The sequence below is a fragment of the Canis lupus genome, chromosome 38 (genome assembly GCF_048164855.1).
Source record: "Canis lupus baileyi chromosome 38, mCanLup2.hap1, whole genome shotgun sequence".
Lineage (NCBI taxonomy): Eukaryota > Metazoa > Chordata > Mammalia > Carnivora > Canidae > Canis > Canis lupus.
Window position 1 is genome coordinate 1,916,214 of NC_132875.1, and position 16,108 is coordinate 1,932,321.

The 16,108-nt window shown below is 61.5% G+C and overlaps 1 protein-coding gene across 6 annotated transcripts in view; it reads left to right on the forward strand.

The window, feature by feature from the left end:
- The window catches only part of LOC140626634 (sodium/potassium-transporting ATPase subunit alpha-4), a 28,644-nt gene extending 13,445 nt beyond the window's left edge, over positions 1 to 15,199 (forward strand). For 2 of the 6 annotated variants that reach the window (XM_072814366.1, XM_072814372.1), the window contains 12 exons: positions 1,282 to 1,471; positions 1,609 to 1,781; positions 4,737 to 4,873; positions 5,254 to 5,404; positions 5,663 to 5,831; positions 7,028 to 7,182; positions 7,322 to 7,445; positions 8,662 to 8,807; positions 11,316 to 11,446; positions 11,540 to 11,641; positions 14,644 to 14,735; positions 14,955 to 15,199. In XM_072814366.1, coding sequence (XP_072670467.1) covers positions 1,282 to 1,471; positions 1,609 to 1,781; positions 4,737 to 4,873; positions 5,254 to 5,404; positions 5,663 to 5,831; positions 7,028 to 7,182; positions 7,322 to 7,445; positions 8,662 to 8,807; positions 11,316 to 11,446; positions 11,540 to 11,641; positions 14,644 to 14,735; positions 14,955 to 14,983 — 1,599 coding nt within the window. In that variant the 3' untranslated portion in view covers positions 14,984 to 15,199. Of the gene's footprint in view, positions 1 to 1,281; positions 1,472 to 1,608; positions 1,782 to 4,736; positions 4,874 to 5,253; positions 5,405 to 5,662; positions 5,832 to 7,027; positions 7,183 to 7,321; positions 7,446 to 8,661; positions 8,808 to 9,090; positions 9,410 to 9,443; positions 9,918 to 11,315; positions 11,447 to 11,539; positions 11,642 to 14,643; positions 14,736 to 14,954 lie in introns of those variants that run through there. The other 4 variants (XM_072814371.1, XM_072814367.1, XM_072814369.1 and 1 more) reach the window with 4 other exon arrangements.
- The last annotated feature ends 909 nt before the right edge of the window (positions 15,200 to 16,108 follow it).

The following is a 16,108-nucleotide window of genomic DNA, read 5'->3' on the forward strand; positions in this document are numbered from 1 at the left end:
GGCTACATACGGGAGAGGGGCCTCCCGGCGCGGAAGGGGAGCTGCAGCGTAGTCCCCGCTCACAGAGCACAGCACCCTCTCCCCTCCGGGTCTGTGGTCCCCTCACGTTCACTCGTGAATGTGGCCTTCCTGCCCACCCCGACCCCGACCCTGACCCTGACCCCGACCCCGACCCCGGCCCCACGCAGCCACTAGCCCCTGGGACTCCCCGCACCGTCGGGAGAGTTGCAAACGGATAACCACGACTAACCTACTCCTGGACTCTGCTTCATGGTTGTCCAGGCACTTTTTTAACAATGATCTGACCCTCAAACAGCAGGACGTGAACTGCGTGGATCCACTTGAAACGCCGACGTTTCTCGGTAAACGCAGCTCGGTCCTGTCCGAGGATTTTCTCTCCCCTGTGATTCTCTTCACGTTTTCCTTTCCCTGGCTCACTTTCCTGCAAGCATACAGCCTGGGAGACAAAGGACACACAGCATAGGTGTTAACTGACTGTTGGTGTTACTGGTAAGGTCACGGCAGGCTGAATTTGTAGTGAGGTTTGGGGTGGATTTTTGACTGTGTCGTGTCTCACAAAAACCCAGTGAAGTCAGCACCACAGGCTCTTTTGCACCGTATCAGAGGAGCTGAGGTTTTCAGAGGTTAACGCGGGTTGGCCTGAGGTCACGGAGCACTCCCGCTGGCCCCGGGACACAGGCCTGTGGACCCCCGTCCCCTTCCCTGTCCACTCGGCTGCCTCTGCCCGGCTCACGCTTCTGCTTTCCAGGCAGAGAGGAAGCAGAGAAAGCCAAGCCCTGCTTGTGCCTCAAGGGAAAGCAGAGATGTGGGTGCAAATAACGCACACGGGGGGAGCTGGGATCCCTGGACGGGAGGAGGGGAGGGCTCGAGCCTGAGTCAGATCTGACTGGAGGGAGGGGGCTGTGTTGGGGTCATGGGACAAAGCAAGTGCAGGGGGTTAGGAAACAGGTTGTTTATTGTTTTACCCTCAAAAACCTTTCCCCTGGGACCCCCGGGTGGCTCAGCGGTTGGGCGTCTACCTTTGGCCCAGGGCGTGACCCCAGGGACCCGGGATCGAGTCCCACATCGGGTTCCCTGCGTGGAGCCTGCTTCTCCCTCTGCCTGTGTCTCTGCCTCTCTGTGTGTGTGTGTGTGTGTGTCTTTCATGAATAAATAAATAAAATCATAAAAAAAAAACCTTTCCCCTGCTTTCCTACCCCGACCCTTGCTTGCTCCCTCCTCCTGCTGCTGCTGCGAGGACTCCTCCTCTCTCCTCCCCAGATGTCCATCCACCTGCAGGAGGACGGCTCCCAGGCCCACGTCCTGATGATGAAGGGCGCCCCTGAGAGGATCTTAGAGTTTTGCTCCACGTACCTCCTGAAGGGAAAGGAGTACCCCATGGATGACGAGATGAAGAAGAACTTCCAGAATGCCTACCTGGAGCTGGGAGGTCTCGGGGAGCGCGTGCTAGGTGAGGGGCTGCGGACGTAACCTGGAAAGAATGACATCCAAATGCTCATTTGCGGGCTGAGATGTCGGAGATGTTGGGGTGAGCAGGGCTGGGACGCAGGCCCCTGAGTGACAACTGGTCCCTCTGTCTCTCCCCAGGGTTCTGCTTCTTGAACCTGCCTAGCACTTTCTCCAAGGGATTCCGGTTTAATACGGATGAAATCAATTTTCCCATGGAGAACCTTTGTTTTGTGGGGCTCATATCGATGATTGACCCTCCCCGGGCTGCCGTGCCTGACGCTGTGGGCAAGTGTCGTAGTGCGGGGATCAAGGTAAACCCCCGACCGTCCCAGGAGCCCCCGGCCTATCGCACCTTGGAGCAGCGGCGGACAGCCTTGCGTAGAGTAGCTTCTCCGTAACCTTGGTTGAATTGAATTGATTTGTTTCCTTGAGCTGATGATTTTTAGTCTTCAGGGAGAACCTAATAGGAAATCCTAAGTTTCTTCTGTAGTTAGAGCCCCGTCGTGTAGGGAGCTTTAAAAATCTGATGCCTGCAGGGCGCCCGGCTGGCTCAGTCGGTGGAGCACGGGGGACCCTTGACCTTGGGACTGTGAGTTCACGCCCCACGCTGGGTGCACAGATTACTTAAACAAGCAAACCTAAGGAAAATCTGATGCCTAGGCCACACCCCCAAGCCTATTAACTTGGAAGCTCCAGGGTGGGGGTGCAGGCATCTACACTCTTAAAACTTTAAGTCTCAGAGATTTCAGTAGGCAAACTTACCTAAGTTTGAGAACCAGCTCCGAGGACGTGCACAGGACTCATCTAGGGGTCCTGCTGGAATGCAAATGTTGATTCAGCAGGTGCAAGACACCCTGAGTCTGTGCATTTGTAGCAAGCTCCCCGGTGACGCGTCGCCGCTGGTCTGCAGACCACGGCCGGAGTAGCAAGGTGCTAGAAGAGGTCAGGCCAGTGTGCTGCTGGGAGGGCGCCAGGGCTGGTCCGGATGACAGCGGGGAGACTGTGCTGCTGCGAGCCAGGCCCTCAGGGCACCTGACTCAGGGTGAAGAGCTACGCCAGCAGGTGCGTGTCCAGCAGAAACCAAGATGGGTTGGTCGGAGAGTGAAGCTCCCAGGCCCGGCATGGGGTGGGGCTTGACTTCTTGGGGGGCTTCATGTGAGGATTCCTCTAGTTCTGACATGGTCCGAACCTCGCTTCCAGGTCAGATGCTGGGTTCACCCACATCCTCACAGATCAGGGACCGACACCTTTCCTGCTCATACCTGATAGTCTGGATCCCAGGCTTGGGGGAGAGCAGGTTCGAGGCCGGGCGGGGGGCGGCGCTGGAGGTATTTAGGGGGAAGGGGATGGGAACAGTCAGCGCGGGCTTTCTCTTAGACCTTGACTGTCGGCGGGCCGTTCGTCTGGGGGCAGCTGGGCCGTGCCAAGTTCAATGATGGGCCACTAGAGTGACAACCCAGGAACGGACGTAGGAACTATTCCGAGTGAGCTCCCTACGTGCCACATACTATCCAAGCAGCAGCGTCATTACAGCATGTCTGCGTAGGTAGCCCACGTCCGACCTCCCCGGCTCCCGCATCGTGGCCAGAGCTGGAGAAGGGCCCATTCGAGATTTCTGAGCTTCGAGGTGGCCATTGGATAGGAAATCACTCTGTGGATGTGAAACGCGCCTCGTCTGGGGAGTTGTGGGTCCCTTAGAGCCCGAAGGAGTTACGATTGCACCTGCAGGCAGGGAAGGCCCGAACGAGGTGGGAGGGGTGAGTCAGCCTGGACGTCATCTCAGCCCGAGGCGAGCCTGAGGCCTTGGGGTGGCACCCACTTCCAGCTCTCGCTATCATCTCGCACTTCCTCGGGGCCCTAAGCTCACAGGACTTTGACAGACGTGGTGAGAAATTCTGAGTCGGCCCCTTTTCACTGTAGGGAAGCGTAAGACACATGCAGGGCACCGTCCTTCGGGGAGGACAAAGGTCGTGGACAGTCGGCGGGTTGTCACCTGGGGTAGGGCCCTCCAGGGCCACTTCCAGAATGGCTCTGATGCAGAGCTGCTAAAAGGGGTCGATGGGACCCGGGGTCACAGGCAGCGAAGTTCTTACAAGGAGACGACGGCAGGGCTGGTACTTCCCAGGGAGAACCATGTGCTTGGCCCTTGAGGGGAGAAAAAGAGAGCTAAAAATAAATAAATAGAAGCATCCAATTTTATTTGCCACTGGCAGAGGCTCTGGGCGCCGTGAAGGTGTCTGGGCCTCACCGTGAACCCGGCCCCTCCAAGAACTGCAGTCGGGCACCTACAGCGGACTCAGGCTCTCGGACGGGATGGATTCGGGGACCGAAGGGACAAGGGAACAAGGGGGCGACTCGCAAAACCCCATGGGAACTTCGGAGATGCCATCAGCACCCGCAAGTTGGACAGGACATTGCTTCAGTCCCAAGACGCGTCTCCGTGACAGGAAGCCGCCCCTGCAGGACTGCGCTCCTGCTGCACCTGCTGCACCTGCTGCACCTGCTGCACCTGCGCCACCGTGGAGCCCCACAAGCCCGCGCCCTGGGAACTCGCTCTCGGGGGACCGACTTTGCCTTTCTGTGCATCCAGCCTGGCGTGGGCGTGGGGAAGGCTGCGGGACAGCCCCCCGAGCCACCGGGCCGGGCCCACGGTGCACCTGCCTGACGGGTCCCAGGTGGCTGTTCACGAACCCCCGGGAGTGGCCCCTGTTGCAGAGCACGGGCCCGTGGGGACAGACCAGCCATCCCTGTGCGGCGAGGAGACAAAAGGAGCAGACTGCTAGGACAGCACGGCGCTCGCAGCTGACCGTCGGGGAGGCAGGGACGGGGAGGGCTGGGACCAGGCACCTGCAAAGGGCTGCAGCCCAGGGGAGGCCGCAGTGAGCGGGAGGCAGGGGGAGCTCTGAGCACACCCGGGCCCAGTGCGTGTTTGCCAGACGTCCCTTTGTTGCCACGTGTTCTACGTGTAGGTGTTTGTCTTTTGAGCTTAAAGATGCAGAATAGCTTCTGGAACTATTGTGTGAAATTCTGAATATAGTAATGAACATGCCCAGAGCCCCAATTTGTTCCTGGGGAACCTAGAACCCGAACTGTCCTGTGTTATGGTCTGGGGGTCCTGACCCAGTCCCCGGGGGTGCAGCCACCATAGCGCACATTCTTGGGGATGAGCTGCAACTAGGCCCCGGGGAATGAATAGGGATCCGTTAGGCCCTTAGGTTGTGGGGACAAAGACGATTCTGTGCCCCTTCCCTCCCCTCCCAACCCAGGTGATCATGGTGACCGGGGACCACCCCATCACAGCCAAGGCCATCGCCAAAGGGGTGGGCATCATATCCGAAGGCAACGAGACCGCAGAGGACATGGCTGCCCGGTTGCAGGTCCCTGTCAGCCAGACCAACCCCAGGTGGGGCCCCTGGAGAGCCCGGATCCGCTGTTTGCCCTCCACCCTCGGCCACCCCACCCCGACCCCACTCACCCCCCTGCCTGGAGGCCCCTGCAGCCGGGAGGAGGCTGGGGTTCACTCACTGCAAAGTAAAGCTTAGTAGGAGAACGACCACGTGACTCTGGCCGTGGGTTCTCAGAGGAAGCGGGAGGAAGGACCCCGCAGAGCAGGGGAGAGGCGGGTGGGAAGCGGGGCGTCCGTCCGTCCGTCCGGGGACAGCGGGTGGCTGCGGACAAGGAAGGGGCCGGGCGGAAAGCAGACTCGGAGGCCGTGGCGCAGGCTGCACAGGGGCGCCAGGGCTTCACGGGCTCCTGCCGCAGCCCCTGACATGTCTCCCTCAGGGAAGCCAAGGCCATCGTGGTGCACGGCTCGGACCTGAAGGACATGACGTTGGAGCAGCTGGACGAGATCCTCAAGAACCACACGGAGATCGTGTTCGCGCGGACGTCCCCGCAGCAGAAGCTCATCATCGTGGAGGGCTGCCAGAGGCAGGTGAGCGGGCGCCGCACGGGGCCGGGCCAGCCCAGACCTCCTCGGGCTGGGGGAGTCTCCAAAGAGCCGCCTGCCCGGCCCCTGAGAGGGGCACCAGTCGGGGGCCCCCCCGAGAGTTGTAATGTCCCCGGAGGAGCAGGAGAGGGAAGGGCCAGGCACAAGGGCTTTCAGAAGCAAGGGATGATGGGATCCGAGTGACCCCGGGGCTGGTCTCGATGCGACACAGTGATGACCTGGCTCCTCCTGTGCTTCGCCCAGGGGGCCGTGGTGGCCGTGACCGGGGACGGCGTGAACGACTCCCCCGCGCTCAAGAAGGCCGACATCGGCATCGCCATGGGCATCTCGGGCTCCGACGTGTCCAAGCAGGCCGCCGACATGATCCTGCTGGACGACAACTTTGCGTCCATCGTCACGGGCGTGGAGGAGGGTGAGGGGCAGGGCGCCCGTCGACTCGGGTGACCCCAGGCGGGCGGGAGCTGGTGGGCATCGCTGTCACTCCCCTTGCCCGGCATCCAAGCTCCATGACCCCGCACAGGCTGGGAAGCGTCCACATAAGGCAAAATTCCGTAAATCAGGTTTGGCCGTCCTGGGAACATCACCCCCGGGAGCCCTTCTGGACGAGGTGGGAGGAAAGCGCGGGTGCGACAAGGAGACCAGGGTGTGGTCTAGCATAGGGTGCTCTGTCCTTGCACGCGCACCCCGGGGAGTCCGCAGCAGGTTCCAGGATGTGGCCCCTCCCTAGGACTGCTGCATATGCCACAGTCTCGGGGTCTCTGCGAACCCCTCGCCTGAGTGATGCTGATATGGTGAGATCAGCTGGAGCCCGACCCCAGAACTGACCGCATGAGCCTCACCACCGGCCCTCTGTCCCAGAGAAATCTGAAGACCAGGCCCCCGGGCGAGCGGGGGAGCCCTAGAGTCTGTTCCCCGGGCTCCCCGCCTTCTGCCTGCGGCCAGCTCACTGAAACCCAGGACGACCCATATAATAGTAATAGTCATGCCGTGGCACTAGGCCTAGCATGATCCTGACGCCGTGCTCACTATTCGGTCTCCATTCAATACATTTTCCAGAGCACCGTGCACCAGGCTCTATTCTAGACACTGGGGAGCAAGGGCGGGAAATAAAAAGACACAAATCCCGACCCTCACGTTCCTTCATTTCTAGGGGAGCAAGACAGTCAAGTGCATAGTAGCTTATGGGGAGATGAGCGCCATGGGGCTGGGGTCAGGGACTTGCGAGGCAGGAGGAATGAGGCTCCGGGAGGTGAGAGGGGCCCAAGGTCACAAGCTATTCGTGGCAGAAAATGGGACTGGGAGCCAAGTCCGGGCTGTCTCGGCCTCAGCCTGAAGCTTCTCCGGCCTTGGTGTCGGCGTTCCCAGACACCTTTCAGCCTCGGCCAGGCCCAAGCCTGTGGCATCCTCAGGGATCAGGGGCTGTTACCCCCACTGCATCCAACCACGGGGGGCTCGCTGGTAAAGCACGGCCCCGAGGGTCACGTAGCTCAGGAGCAAAGCGGGTCTAGGACCTCCGGACGCTGCTCTGTAGTGATCTCTGCCCAGGAGCTGCTGTGCGGGCGGGGTCCTCTCTGCGCTTCTCACAGGAGGGTGGCCGTCCTCCCCCAGGCCGCCTCATCTTTGACAACCTCAAGAAATCCATCGCGTACACCCTGACCAGCAACATCCCCGAGATCACCCCCTTCCTGCTGTTCATCATCCTCAGTATCCCCCTGCCTCTGGGCACCATAACCATCCTCTGCATCGACCTGGGCACAGACATGGTGAGGCCCAAACCGGGACGCAGCCGGCGGAGCTCCTGCGAGGGGGACCGGGGCGCAGGGTGAGGGACAGGGCTCGCTCGAGGGACCCCTGTGTTTCCCTCTGAGCTTTGTCTCCCTTGTCTTGCTTTCCACCCTCCAGGTCCCGGCCATCTCCTTGGCTTACGAGTCAGCTGAGAGTGACATCATGAAGAGGGCCCCACGGAATCCCAAGAACGACAACCTGGTGAACAACCGCCTCATCGGCATGGCCTACGGACAGATCGGTGCGGCCCAGGCCGTGGGGCTGGGGTGGGGAGCGGCTGTACCTGCCCGGCCGCTGCAGGCAGCTCCGCTTGCCAGTCAGGGGGGTATTTTGGTGATAACAAACCGTGTGCTGCCACCACCTCCCCCCGGCACGCAGGGAGCCACCCGTGTGTCATCTGCCCTTAGGAGTCCAGCTGGGAAGGAGCAAACATACATGAACTGATAGCGTCTCTCCAAGGGCCGAGGAGTGAGCGTGCACGGGCCACGGGAGGGCAGAACAGGGCAGGGGGCTCCCGAGCCGGCGGGGCAGTCAGGGCGGCCGAGGGGAGGGAACAGGGCTGGCGCTGGTACAGGGAAGATCGCAGATGCACGGTCAGCTGAGCAGGCCCGAGGAGGGGGAGCCCGTGTGCCGCCCCCAGAAGACTGAGTTAGCAGTCTGGGGGGGCCCCTGCTCCCGAGCAAGGAGCCGTAGAGAATGAGGCTATGGATGCAGGTAGCATTTGTGCTGCGCCAGCCTTGAAAGGCATTCACCAGCCTTTGGAAGTCTTGGCTCCTGAGTTGCCGCTGTAGTGTTTCGGGGAGCAGGAGGGGGATGGAGGCGGAAGAGACTGAGGGCAGGGGAGACACCCCAATATCTAGAGGAGGAGAGAAACAGATTTAGGAGCCAGACCTACGTCTGGATCCCCAGGTCACCACTTCCTACCTGTGTGATGGTGAATGAGGACTGAATCCTGTTTGGGCTTCAGTGTCCCCACTTATGAAGGGTAAATAGTAGCTTGCAGTCGTGGTGACGTCCACGGGGACCTGCTCAGCTCAGCGGTCGGTAGGCAAACGCTGGCAAACGCTTGGTGGACGGAGCTGTTGCTTGGGGCGGGGGTGGGGGGACAGGCCAGCAACACATAGAGGGGGAGGCGCCAGGGGAGGACAGGACCTGATGAGGGTCCTCGTGTGACAGGAAGTGGACACAGAGGAGCCCAGCGCTAGCTCAGGAGGAAGCGGGAATCAATTCCCTCTGAGGTCCTTTCAGTTTTAAGAGTTTGTGACCCGAAGGTGATTCTGGGTCAGAGCCCCGAAACAAATGTCGGGGCTTGGAGACGAGTCCTGCGGAGGTGTGAAGGGGTCGGGTCGCTGATGGCAGCCTCCTGCACACTGGAACCCGGCCGCCACCCCTTCCCTGGTCTGCCTCTCGAGGTCCTTCCCTGAACAGGTTCCTCGGCCCGTGGCTGTCATTCACAGGCATGATCCAGGCCCTGGCCGGATTCTTCACCTACTTTGTGATCCTGGCCGAGAACGGTTTCAAGCCTATTGACCTCCTGGGCATCCGCCTCAACTGGGAGGACCGCTTCTTCAATGACCTGGAGGACAGCTACGGACAGCAGTGGGTGAGCGAAGGGGTGGCGGCCCACACGGGACCGGGAGGGGTGAGGACGGGACAGGGAAGAGTGGGGGACGCAGGCAGCACACAGAGGTGATGCCTCAGGTCCAGTCCTACGGGACCTCGCTCTCCGGTCACATCGGCAAATGCTCCTCAAACGAGCACTTTTCGGACGCGGACTTCATTTCTGTCTGTTGCCGGTCCTTACCTTGCTGGGTCTCTCAGCCTCCTTGCACCGGGAGGTCTTCACCATCATGCCAACGTTCGGGGGCTGGTTTCTGTGTTTCCAGGTTCTGGAAATATCATTGCCCCCGAAAGACCCGTTGCTGGGTCTTCTCTCTGTGTTTCGCTCCGTCCCTCCCTCCAGGGGAGTCCAAATTATAGGACTTCAAGTCTGAAAAGCCACGTGCTTTGTACCGACCGCCCTCCCTCGCCTTTCCAAACGTGTTAGGCCCAGCGGGCGCCTCTCTGTAGTACTCTTTCCTAAGACCCTAGATGAGTGAGGCTCAAACTGCAGCCCTCGAGCCAACGGGACGTGTTCAAGAGTGTTAGTAGGTAGGCGTTATCCCCCTACCTGTGAACGTGCCCGTCCCAGTTCCCAAAACCGCGGGGGACGTGACACCGATTATTGCTGGAGTCGTAGGACCACAGAGGATGCAAAGTCTATAGAGGACACATAGTTTGTCATCATCACTCTTTAAATGAGGAAACTGAGTCTGGAAAGACTTTACGACTTGCACCACGTCCCAGGGCGCATCCCTAGGAGGGCCTCTGCGCTGGTTCCTGCCCGGCCCCTTCCTCCTGCACCTCGATGCCTCCAAACCAAGCTGACAGCAGGTTTCTCAGAAGAATGTTGGAATCCGGGTTGTTGGAAAGGCGCCCCCTATACACACCTGGCTTCCCCTCGCTGAGCCCCACGAGGCCATCAGAGGTCAGTGTTCCCAGCCACCAAGGCCGCTCCACGGTCCAATGATGCCCAAAGTCGTCACACCGTCCGCATCTCCTCCATCCTCTGCTCCAGCCTTTGTTAGTTTTATACCTTGAGGCCATCTCTCTGCTGCCAAGAGGCAGCTTACCATATACTCATTTACAATTAATTAAAGGTAATTAAAATTAATTTGAAGTCACGCCAGATTGCATCAAAGACATCTTGAGGTCTCACAGAACGGGCTGGTAACAGCCGCCCCAGGAGTAAACTTCGTCAGGCGGGTCGCTGCCTCTTCCAGGTGATCTCGTACGGACCCCCCGCCCCCCCCCCCCCCCCCGCCGCCCCCAGGAAGGACTCCGCAGGCTGCCGGAAGCCAGGAGAGCTCCTTACCTTCTAAACACCTCTCGCCCTTAATTCCACTGATCGCCACTCATTCATTCGCGAAGCATCTCCTACGTGCCGGACGCTGTCCTGGCCCTGGGCGCGCCGTAGCAACACACACGGTGCATCTGCTGCTCCTGTGGAGCTTACGTCCTCCCTGGGCGGGGGGCGGGAGGCGGGCGGGTGACAAGCAAATCCCTAACACACTGGGTCGACGGGACTGGGGTCCGAGTAGAGTCCGGGAAGGCTGGGAATTGAGACACCGGAGTGGGCAAGACGGAGACAGCGAAGTGGTGGTGAGGGAGGGGGAGCTGCTCGAAGCGGGAATCCCAGGGCAACAGCTGGACCGGGGCGACCGCGGGCACAAGCAGCCCTGGTGGGGCCTGGAGGGCCGCACGGCTGGGGAGGGAGGCCGAGGCACGCGCAGCCGAGCACCCACGTGAGCGTTTGCATCCCCAGCATCCAGGCAGGAGCGGGGCCGCGGGGCCCGAGCCCGGGTGCTGGCTGGACCCCCGACTCCCAGCCTCTGCCTTCCAACCATCTCGGGCTCCGTCTTGCCCTCCCAGGGCCCAGCCCACGAGCTTCATTCCGTACGTGGTGTCTCGTCGTTCAGTCATCCACAGTCTCAAATTCTTCGTCCCGTCTCCCCGTTCGCTATGCCCGTGCCGTTCTCGTCTTTGAGACACGGGCTTTCTGGGGGGGCCAACGGAGATGCGCCTCCCCCGGTTCCCGCTGCCCTGGGGACTCCTCTCGGGACCTCCTGGGGTGCTGGCCCCGGCCGGCCCACTCGTCTTCCCCACTAGACTTAGGGTCTAGGCCAGACTTGGGTTCCTCAGACGCGAGGGAGGCCCCGGGGCGAGCGCCCGACTCACTGCCCTCCCTGCGGGGGTGCCCTCCGCCCCACTGCCCTTCCGGGCCCCCCGGGCCGACACCTGCCACCCGGTGCCCTGGGCATGGGAGGGCGGTGCCAGGGTAGGCGGGACAGGTGCTCGCCCCTGGCATGCTCCGGGGGGCCAGGAAAGCGCCGGCAGGTCCCAGGTAGCCCACATGAACCCACGGAGCCCGCGCAGGAAGGGCTGGGGCCAGACGGTGTGACGTGTGGGGCCTAAGACCCCTGGGTCGGCCTTGGGGCCCAGGGTGGCGGGGGAGGGACCAAGCCTGTGGGGTGGATGGGATCCCTCCTGACACGGACCACCCACCCGGCAGACCTACGAGCAGCGGAAGGTGCTGGAGTTCACCTGCCAGACGGCCTTCTTCGTCAGCATCGTGGTCGTGCAGTGGGCGGACCTCATCATCTGCAAGACCCGCCGCAACTCGGTCTTCCAGCAGGGCATGAAGTGAGCGCCCCCGGCCCCCCGCCCTGACACCCACTCCCCCGCCCCCGCCTCTCGCTCCCTTCCTGCAGCGCGCCCTGCAACATTTCTTCCCAGAAACAACATCCTAATATTCGGGATCATGGAGGAGACATTCCTGGCTGCCTTTCTGTCCTACACCCCAGGCATGGACGTGGCCCTGCGGATGTACCCCCTCAAGTGAGTCAGGGAGCCACGCAGGCTGGGGGGCCTCAGCCGGGGGGTCCTGGGAGAGGAAGCTGCCTGGGTGGATGGGCTACCCTCGGGGATGTAAGGAGAACCGTCTGCGCCCCCACACGTGCGTCCGACTCGGGAGGCACCAGGGCCTGGGCCGAGCGACGGCACTGCGCGGGGCACACGAGGTTAGCGGACTCCCCGGCCCTCAGGTAGCGGCATGGAGGGGCCGCGGGGTGTTGGAACCTCCAGCAGCGGGGCAGGAGCGTGGCTGTCGGGGCGCCGAGGTGACACGCTAGAGCCGCCGGGGTGGGCTGCGCGGAGGGCAGGTGAGCACAAAAATAGCCCGAAGTGCGCCCCGCTCGCCCTGCTGTGACCGACACGCTCGTGTCGGTGGGCGCACACCGAAGTTCTCACTGTCTGGACCCTGGTTGGTTCAAATCATGCCCATGTTTTTGTCTTCTGATTTGTTTTACGTCCATGTATTGTCGTGAAAAAACCCGCAAGGAGGAGCGTCTGACCCTCGGTTTCGGCTCACGTCTTGATTTCAAGGTCTTGAGATCGAGCCCCTGCTTGGGGCCCCACGCGCAGCACGGAGTCGGCTTCTCCTCCCTCTCCCTCTGCCCCTGCCCCGGTTGTGTGCACGCAGCACTCTCGCTCACTCGCTCTGTCTCTCTCGAATGCATACGTCAATCTTTTTTTTAAATATTTTTTTAGGGTGGCCTGGGTGGCTCAGCGGTTTAGCACCTGCCTTCAGCCCGGGGCGTGATCCTGGAGTCCCGGGATCGAGTCCCACGTCGGGCTCCATGCAGGGAGCTTCTCCCTCTGCCTGTGTCTCTGCCTCTCTCTCTCTCTCTGTGTCTCTCATGAATAAATAAATAAAATCTTAAGAAATAATAATAATTTTAAAAATTTTACTTATTCATAAGAGACACAGAGACACAGGCAGAGGGAGAAGCAGGCTTCCTGCGGGGAGCCCGATGCAAGACTGGATCCTAGTACTCTGGGATCACACCCTGGGCTGAAGGCAGACGCTCAACCACTGAGCCACCCAGGTGTCCCATAAATACATAAATCCTAAAAAAAGAAAGAAAGAAAGAAAGAAAGAAAGAAAGAAAGAAAGAAAGAAAGAAAGAAAGAAAGAAAGGAAGTTAGTTTTACGCCGTGCCGCCAGTCCCACCGCCCCCACCCACCCCACCCGCAGAGGCTGCCTACTAGTGACGTAGACCTTGTTCTTCCAGCTTTTGTCTGCTGCAAATGCACGCAGCACGCTCACCTTTCCGCCCCTTGCAGTGTTTCAACACAGTGCTTTGTATACTGCAGGTGCTCCATTAATGTTTCGGAACAGACACTGGCGCTGCCCTTAGAGCCTGACCGGCCCAGTTTGGGTCTCAGCCCTACCGTGTGCGTAACCCGCCTGCGCCTCCGCGGTACCTGCCGAGCGTGCATCACACGGCCCGGGCAGGCCGCCGTGAGCGTGTGTAGGGAACGGTGCGCGCGTGGCTGAGCGCCAGCCGAGGTCTACGCGGGCCACCATGGCAGCTGCTGTCTGATGCAGGAAAGGTGTCAGGGTTCAACGCCGAGGGCCTAGAAAGAATTCTTAAGCGGTCCTTGGTGCCAAAGGGTGGTGCTATTACCAGGCGCGGGGACAGGACCCGCTGGCAGAAAGAGCTGCACGGGGTCGCGAGGAGTGAGCGCCCACCGGACACTTCCAGGCTGGGAGGGGCCCAGGGAGCGCGTCAGTCCCCCGGCAATTTGGCAGCAGGGTTCCCAGGACCTCGAGGGGGCATTTAGGGCCGGCTAGCCATGAAACCCGACCCATGAGACCCTCCAGATATAGATCAGTGGGTCGTGTGCTTGGGGGATGAGCGTCAACACGCACCTCGGGGGCTGCAGATAGTTTCCAAAGGAATTTTTATATGTTCAAGTCGACTCCCAGGCCCCGGGGGTCGGGCTAGGATTGCCCTGTGGCCTTAGCAAGTGTCAACACCGAGGCAGCTGAGTCCCTAGGGGGAGGCCCCTCGGCCTGCGTCCAGGACCTGTCGGTGGGCTGCAGGCGGGAAGGAACCTTAATCTTGCGTCTGCTTCGTTCCCACGTCACATCCCGCCGCTGGGCTCTCGGCGTTCGGCTACCGAGACCGGGAAACTGAGTTGGTCATTTTATCCGGTGAATGTCGAGTTAAAGACTCAAGCAGTGGCAGATATTATCCCACTAAATGCAGCTTTCCCGTCCGGGTGGGACCACGTTTCCCTTGACCCTTGGAAAACTGAGTGTCTGGCGCGCGATGCGTTGTCAGGGTACAGGACTCCCTGGCTCTGGAAGCCTTGGGATAAAAACGAGAATGCAAAATATCTCCTTATAATGTTTACATTGGTTCCGTGTTGAAATGATGATACTTTGGATAAACTGGGTTAAATAAAGATCTATTATTAGAATTAACTGCCCCTGTTTCTTCTTACGTATTTTAATGTGGCCACTGGAAGACATCAAGCCTCGCAGGTGGCTCACAGTGCATTGCTCGGGGCCGGCCCTGGTCCAGGCCACGTCCCTCTCACCCAAGGGGACAGACGTGGTTCCGACTGGGCCCCCCCCCAGAGTCTCTCTCCCTGGCCCCTCTTACGGGAGAGGTGCCGGGAGCAAAACGGTCCCCGTGTTTGCGATACAGACAAGTGTATGTTCTCCGCGGCGACACAGCCCCCACGTCTGGTCTCGGGTAGGCCCATGCTGCTCAGACTAGCCCCCCTTTGCGGGTGCGAAGCCCAGAGGCCCTGCAGGGCTTCGGGAGTGCCCTGACGGCTCCGCAGGAGTGGGGGACACCGCGTGCACCCCCGACAGGGCATTTGTCACCGTCTGTTATCACTGGTCGCTCAGTTTGTGTCTTGCCCCTCCCCCAGCAGGCTCTGACCTCCCCACAGGGGGCTCAACCCTGGGCGACAGGACACACTGGGGGCCGCCCGTCCTCGGCTGCTCCGGCCCGGCCCCGCTGACCCGCGCTTGCTCCCCACAGGCTCCCCTGGTGGCTCTGCGCCATTCCCTACAGCGTTCTTATCTTTGTCTATGACGAAATCCGAAAACTCACCATCCGACGTCATCCTGGCGGTGAGGCTCCCGCCCCTGCTCTGAGCGCTCAGCAGCCCCCTCCAGCCTGTGCCCGCCGTTCCCTTCTCCCCCGAGCTGGCGCTGCCCCCGGCCCTGCCCTCCTGCCCTCCGCCCCGGGGAGCCCTGAGATCCCCCCACGCCACCCACCTACCTCACCCGCGCTCCCCGCCCGCCTCCCCTCTACCTTCACAGCTCACTGTGGTCTTCTCTCACCCACAGGCTGGCTGGAGAGAGAGACCTACTACTGAACTCAGCAGAGGAGCTGCCCGACACGGGGTCGCCCCAGGGTGGGGGGGGGTTGGGATTCTGGGCTTGGCGCCTCGAGAGAGCATGGTGGGGGCAGAGATGCTAGGATGAATGACCTGGGATGAGAGGGGCCAGCAGCCCCGGGGCTGGCCTGGGGCCCTGGGGGCTCTGTCCTGCCGGTGGCCAGTCCCGACAGTAAATGTTTGCAACGGCCCTCCCCTGGCCGCCTGCGCGCGTCTGCTTTCCGGAGAGCGGGGCGACAGCGCCAGGGTCCCCTCGATCTGCACGGGCGGTGTCTCCGGCTCCGGTGGAGGCCGGCAGGGGCTGGGAATCAAGCATCCCTGGCCCTCGAGGGCGAGCCCCCAACTTAAAGTCCGAAGACCTGAGGGGGAGGAGGAGGCAGGGGACGGCTCCCCGACCGGGCGGGCAGCGGGCTCCTCGTGGAACTTCGGGGCAGAACAGGCCACATTTCATCAGGTGGACGGTGCCCAGTGGGACCCGGGAAGCACCACCTGGTGAGGGGTCACCTGGGGCGGGGACGGTGGTCGCACCTGCTGCTGGCCATCCTGACCCCTCCCTTCACTCTGGATCCCCGAAGCCCTGACTTCCTAGGAAGTGTCCTGCCCCCCCACCCCCCACCCCCCACAGAGTGCCAGACGGTAGAAGTCTGCGCCCAACCCCTGGAGGAAGGAGGAGCCCTGGGGCCTTCGCACCCCCCCACCCCCACCCCGGGGTGCCCCGCCTTCCTCTTCACCCATTTGCGAGCTGTTGCGTGGTGAGCGGGGCCACCTGGCCCTCTAGCTCAGGTCGCTGTCACGCCTCCTGGGGGGCTGTGCCCCAAGCAGGAGGAGCAGGGCCAGGTGGAAGGAACCTGCTGGAAATGGCAGACCGTCTGCACCCACAGGACACGCGTGCTGCCCTGGCCGTGGGACAAGCGCTTGCCACGCACACGACATGCAGGCTCCTAGCGCCCACCCTGGCTCACGGATGAGGGAACCGGGGTGCGGCTGATTCCCAGACCTACACCCTCAGCCCCCTGCGCCCAGGCCCACAGTGAGGGGGGTGAGGGCAGAGGCCAGAGGGAGGCTGCGGAGAGACGGGCCATTGTGAGGAGCAGCGTCCCCAGG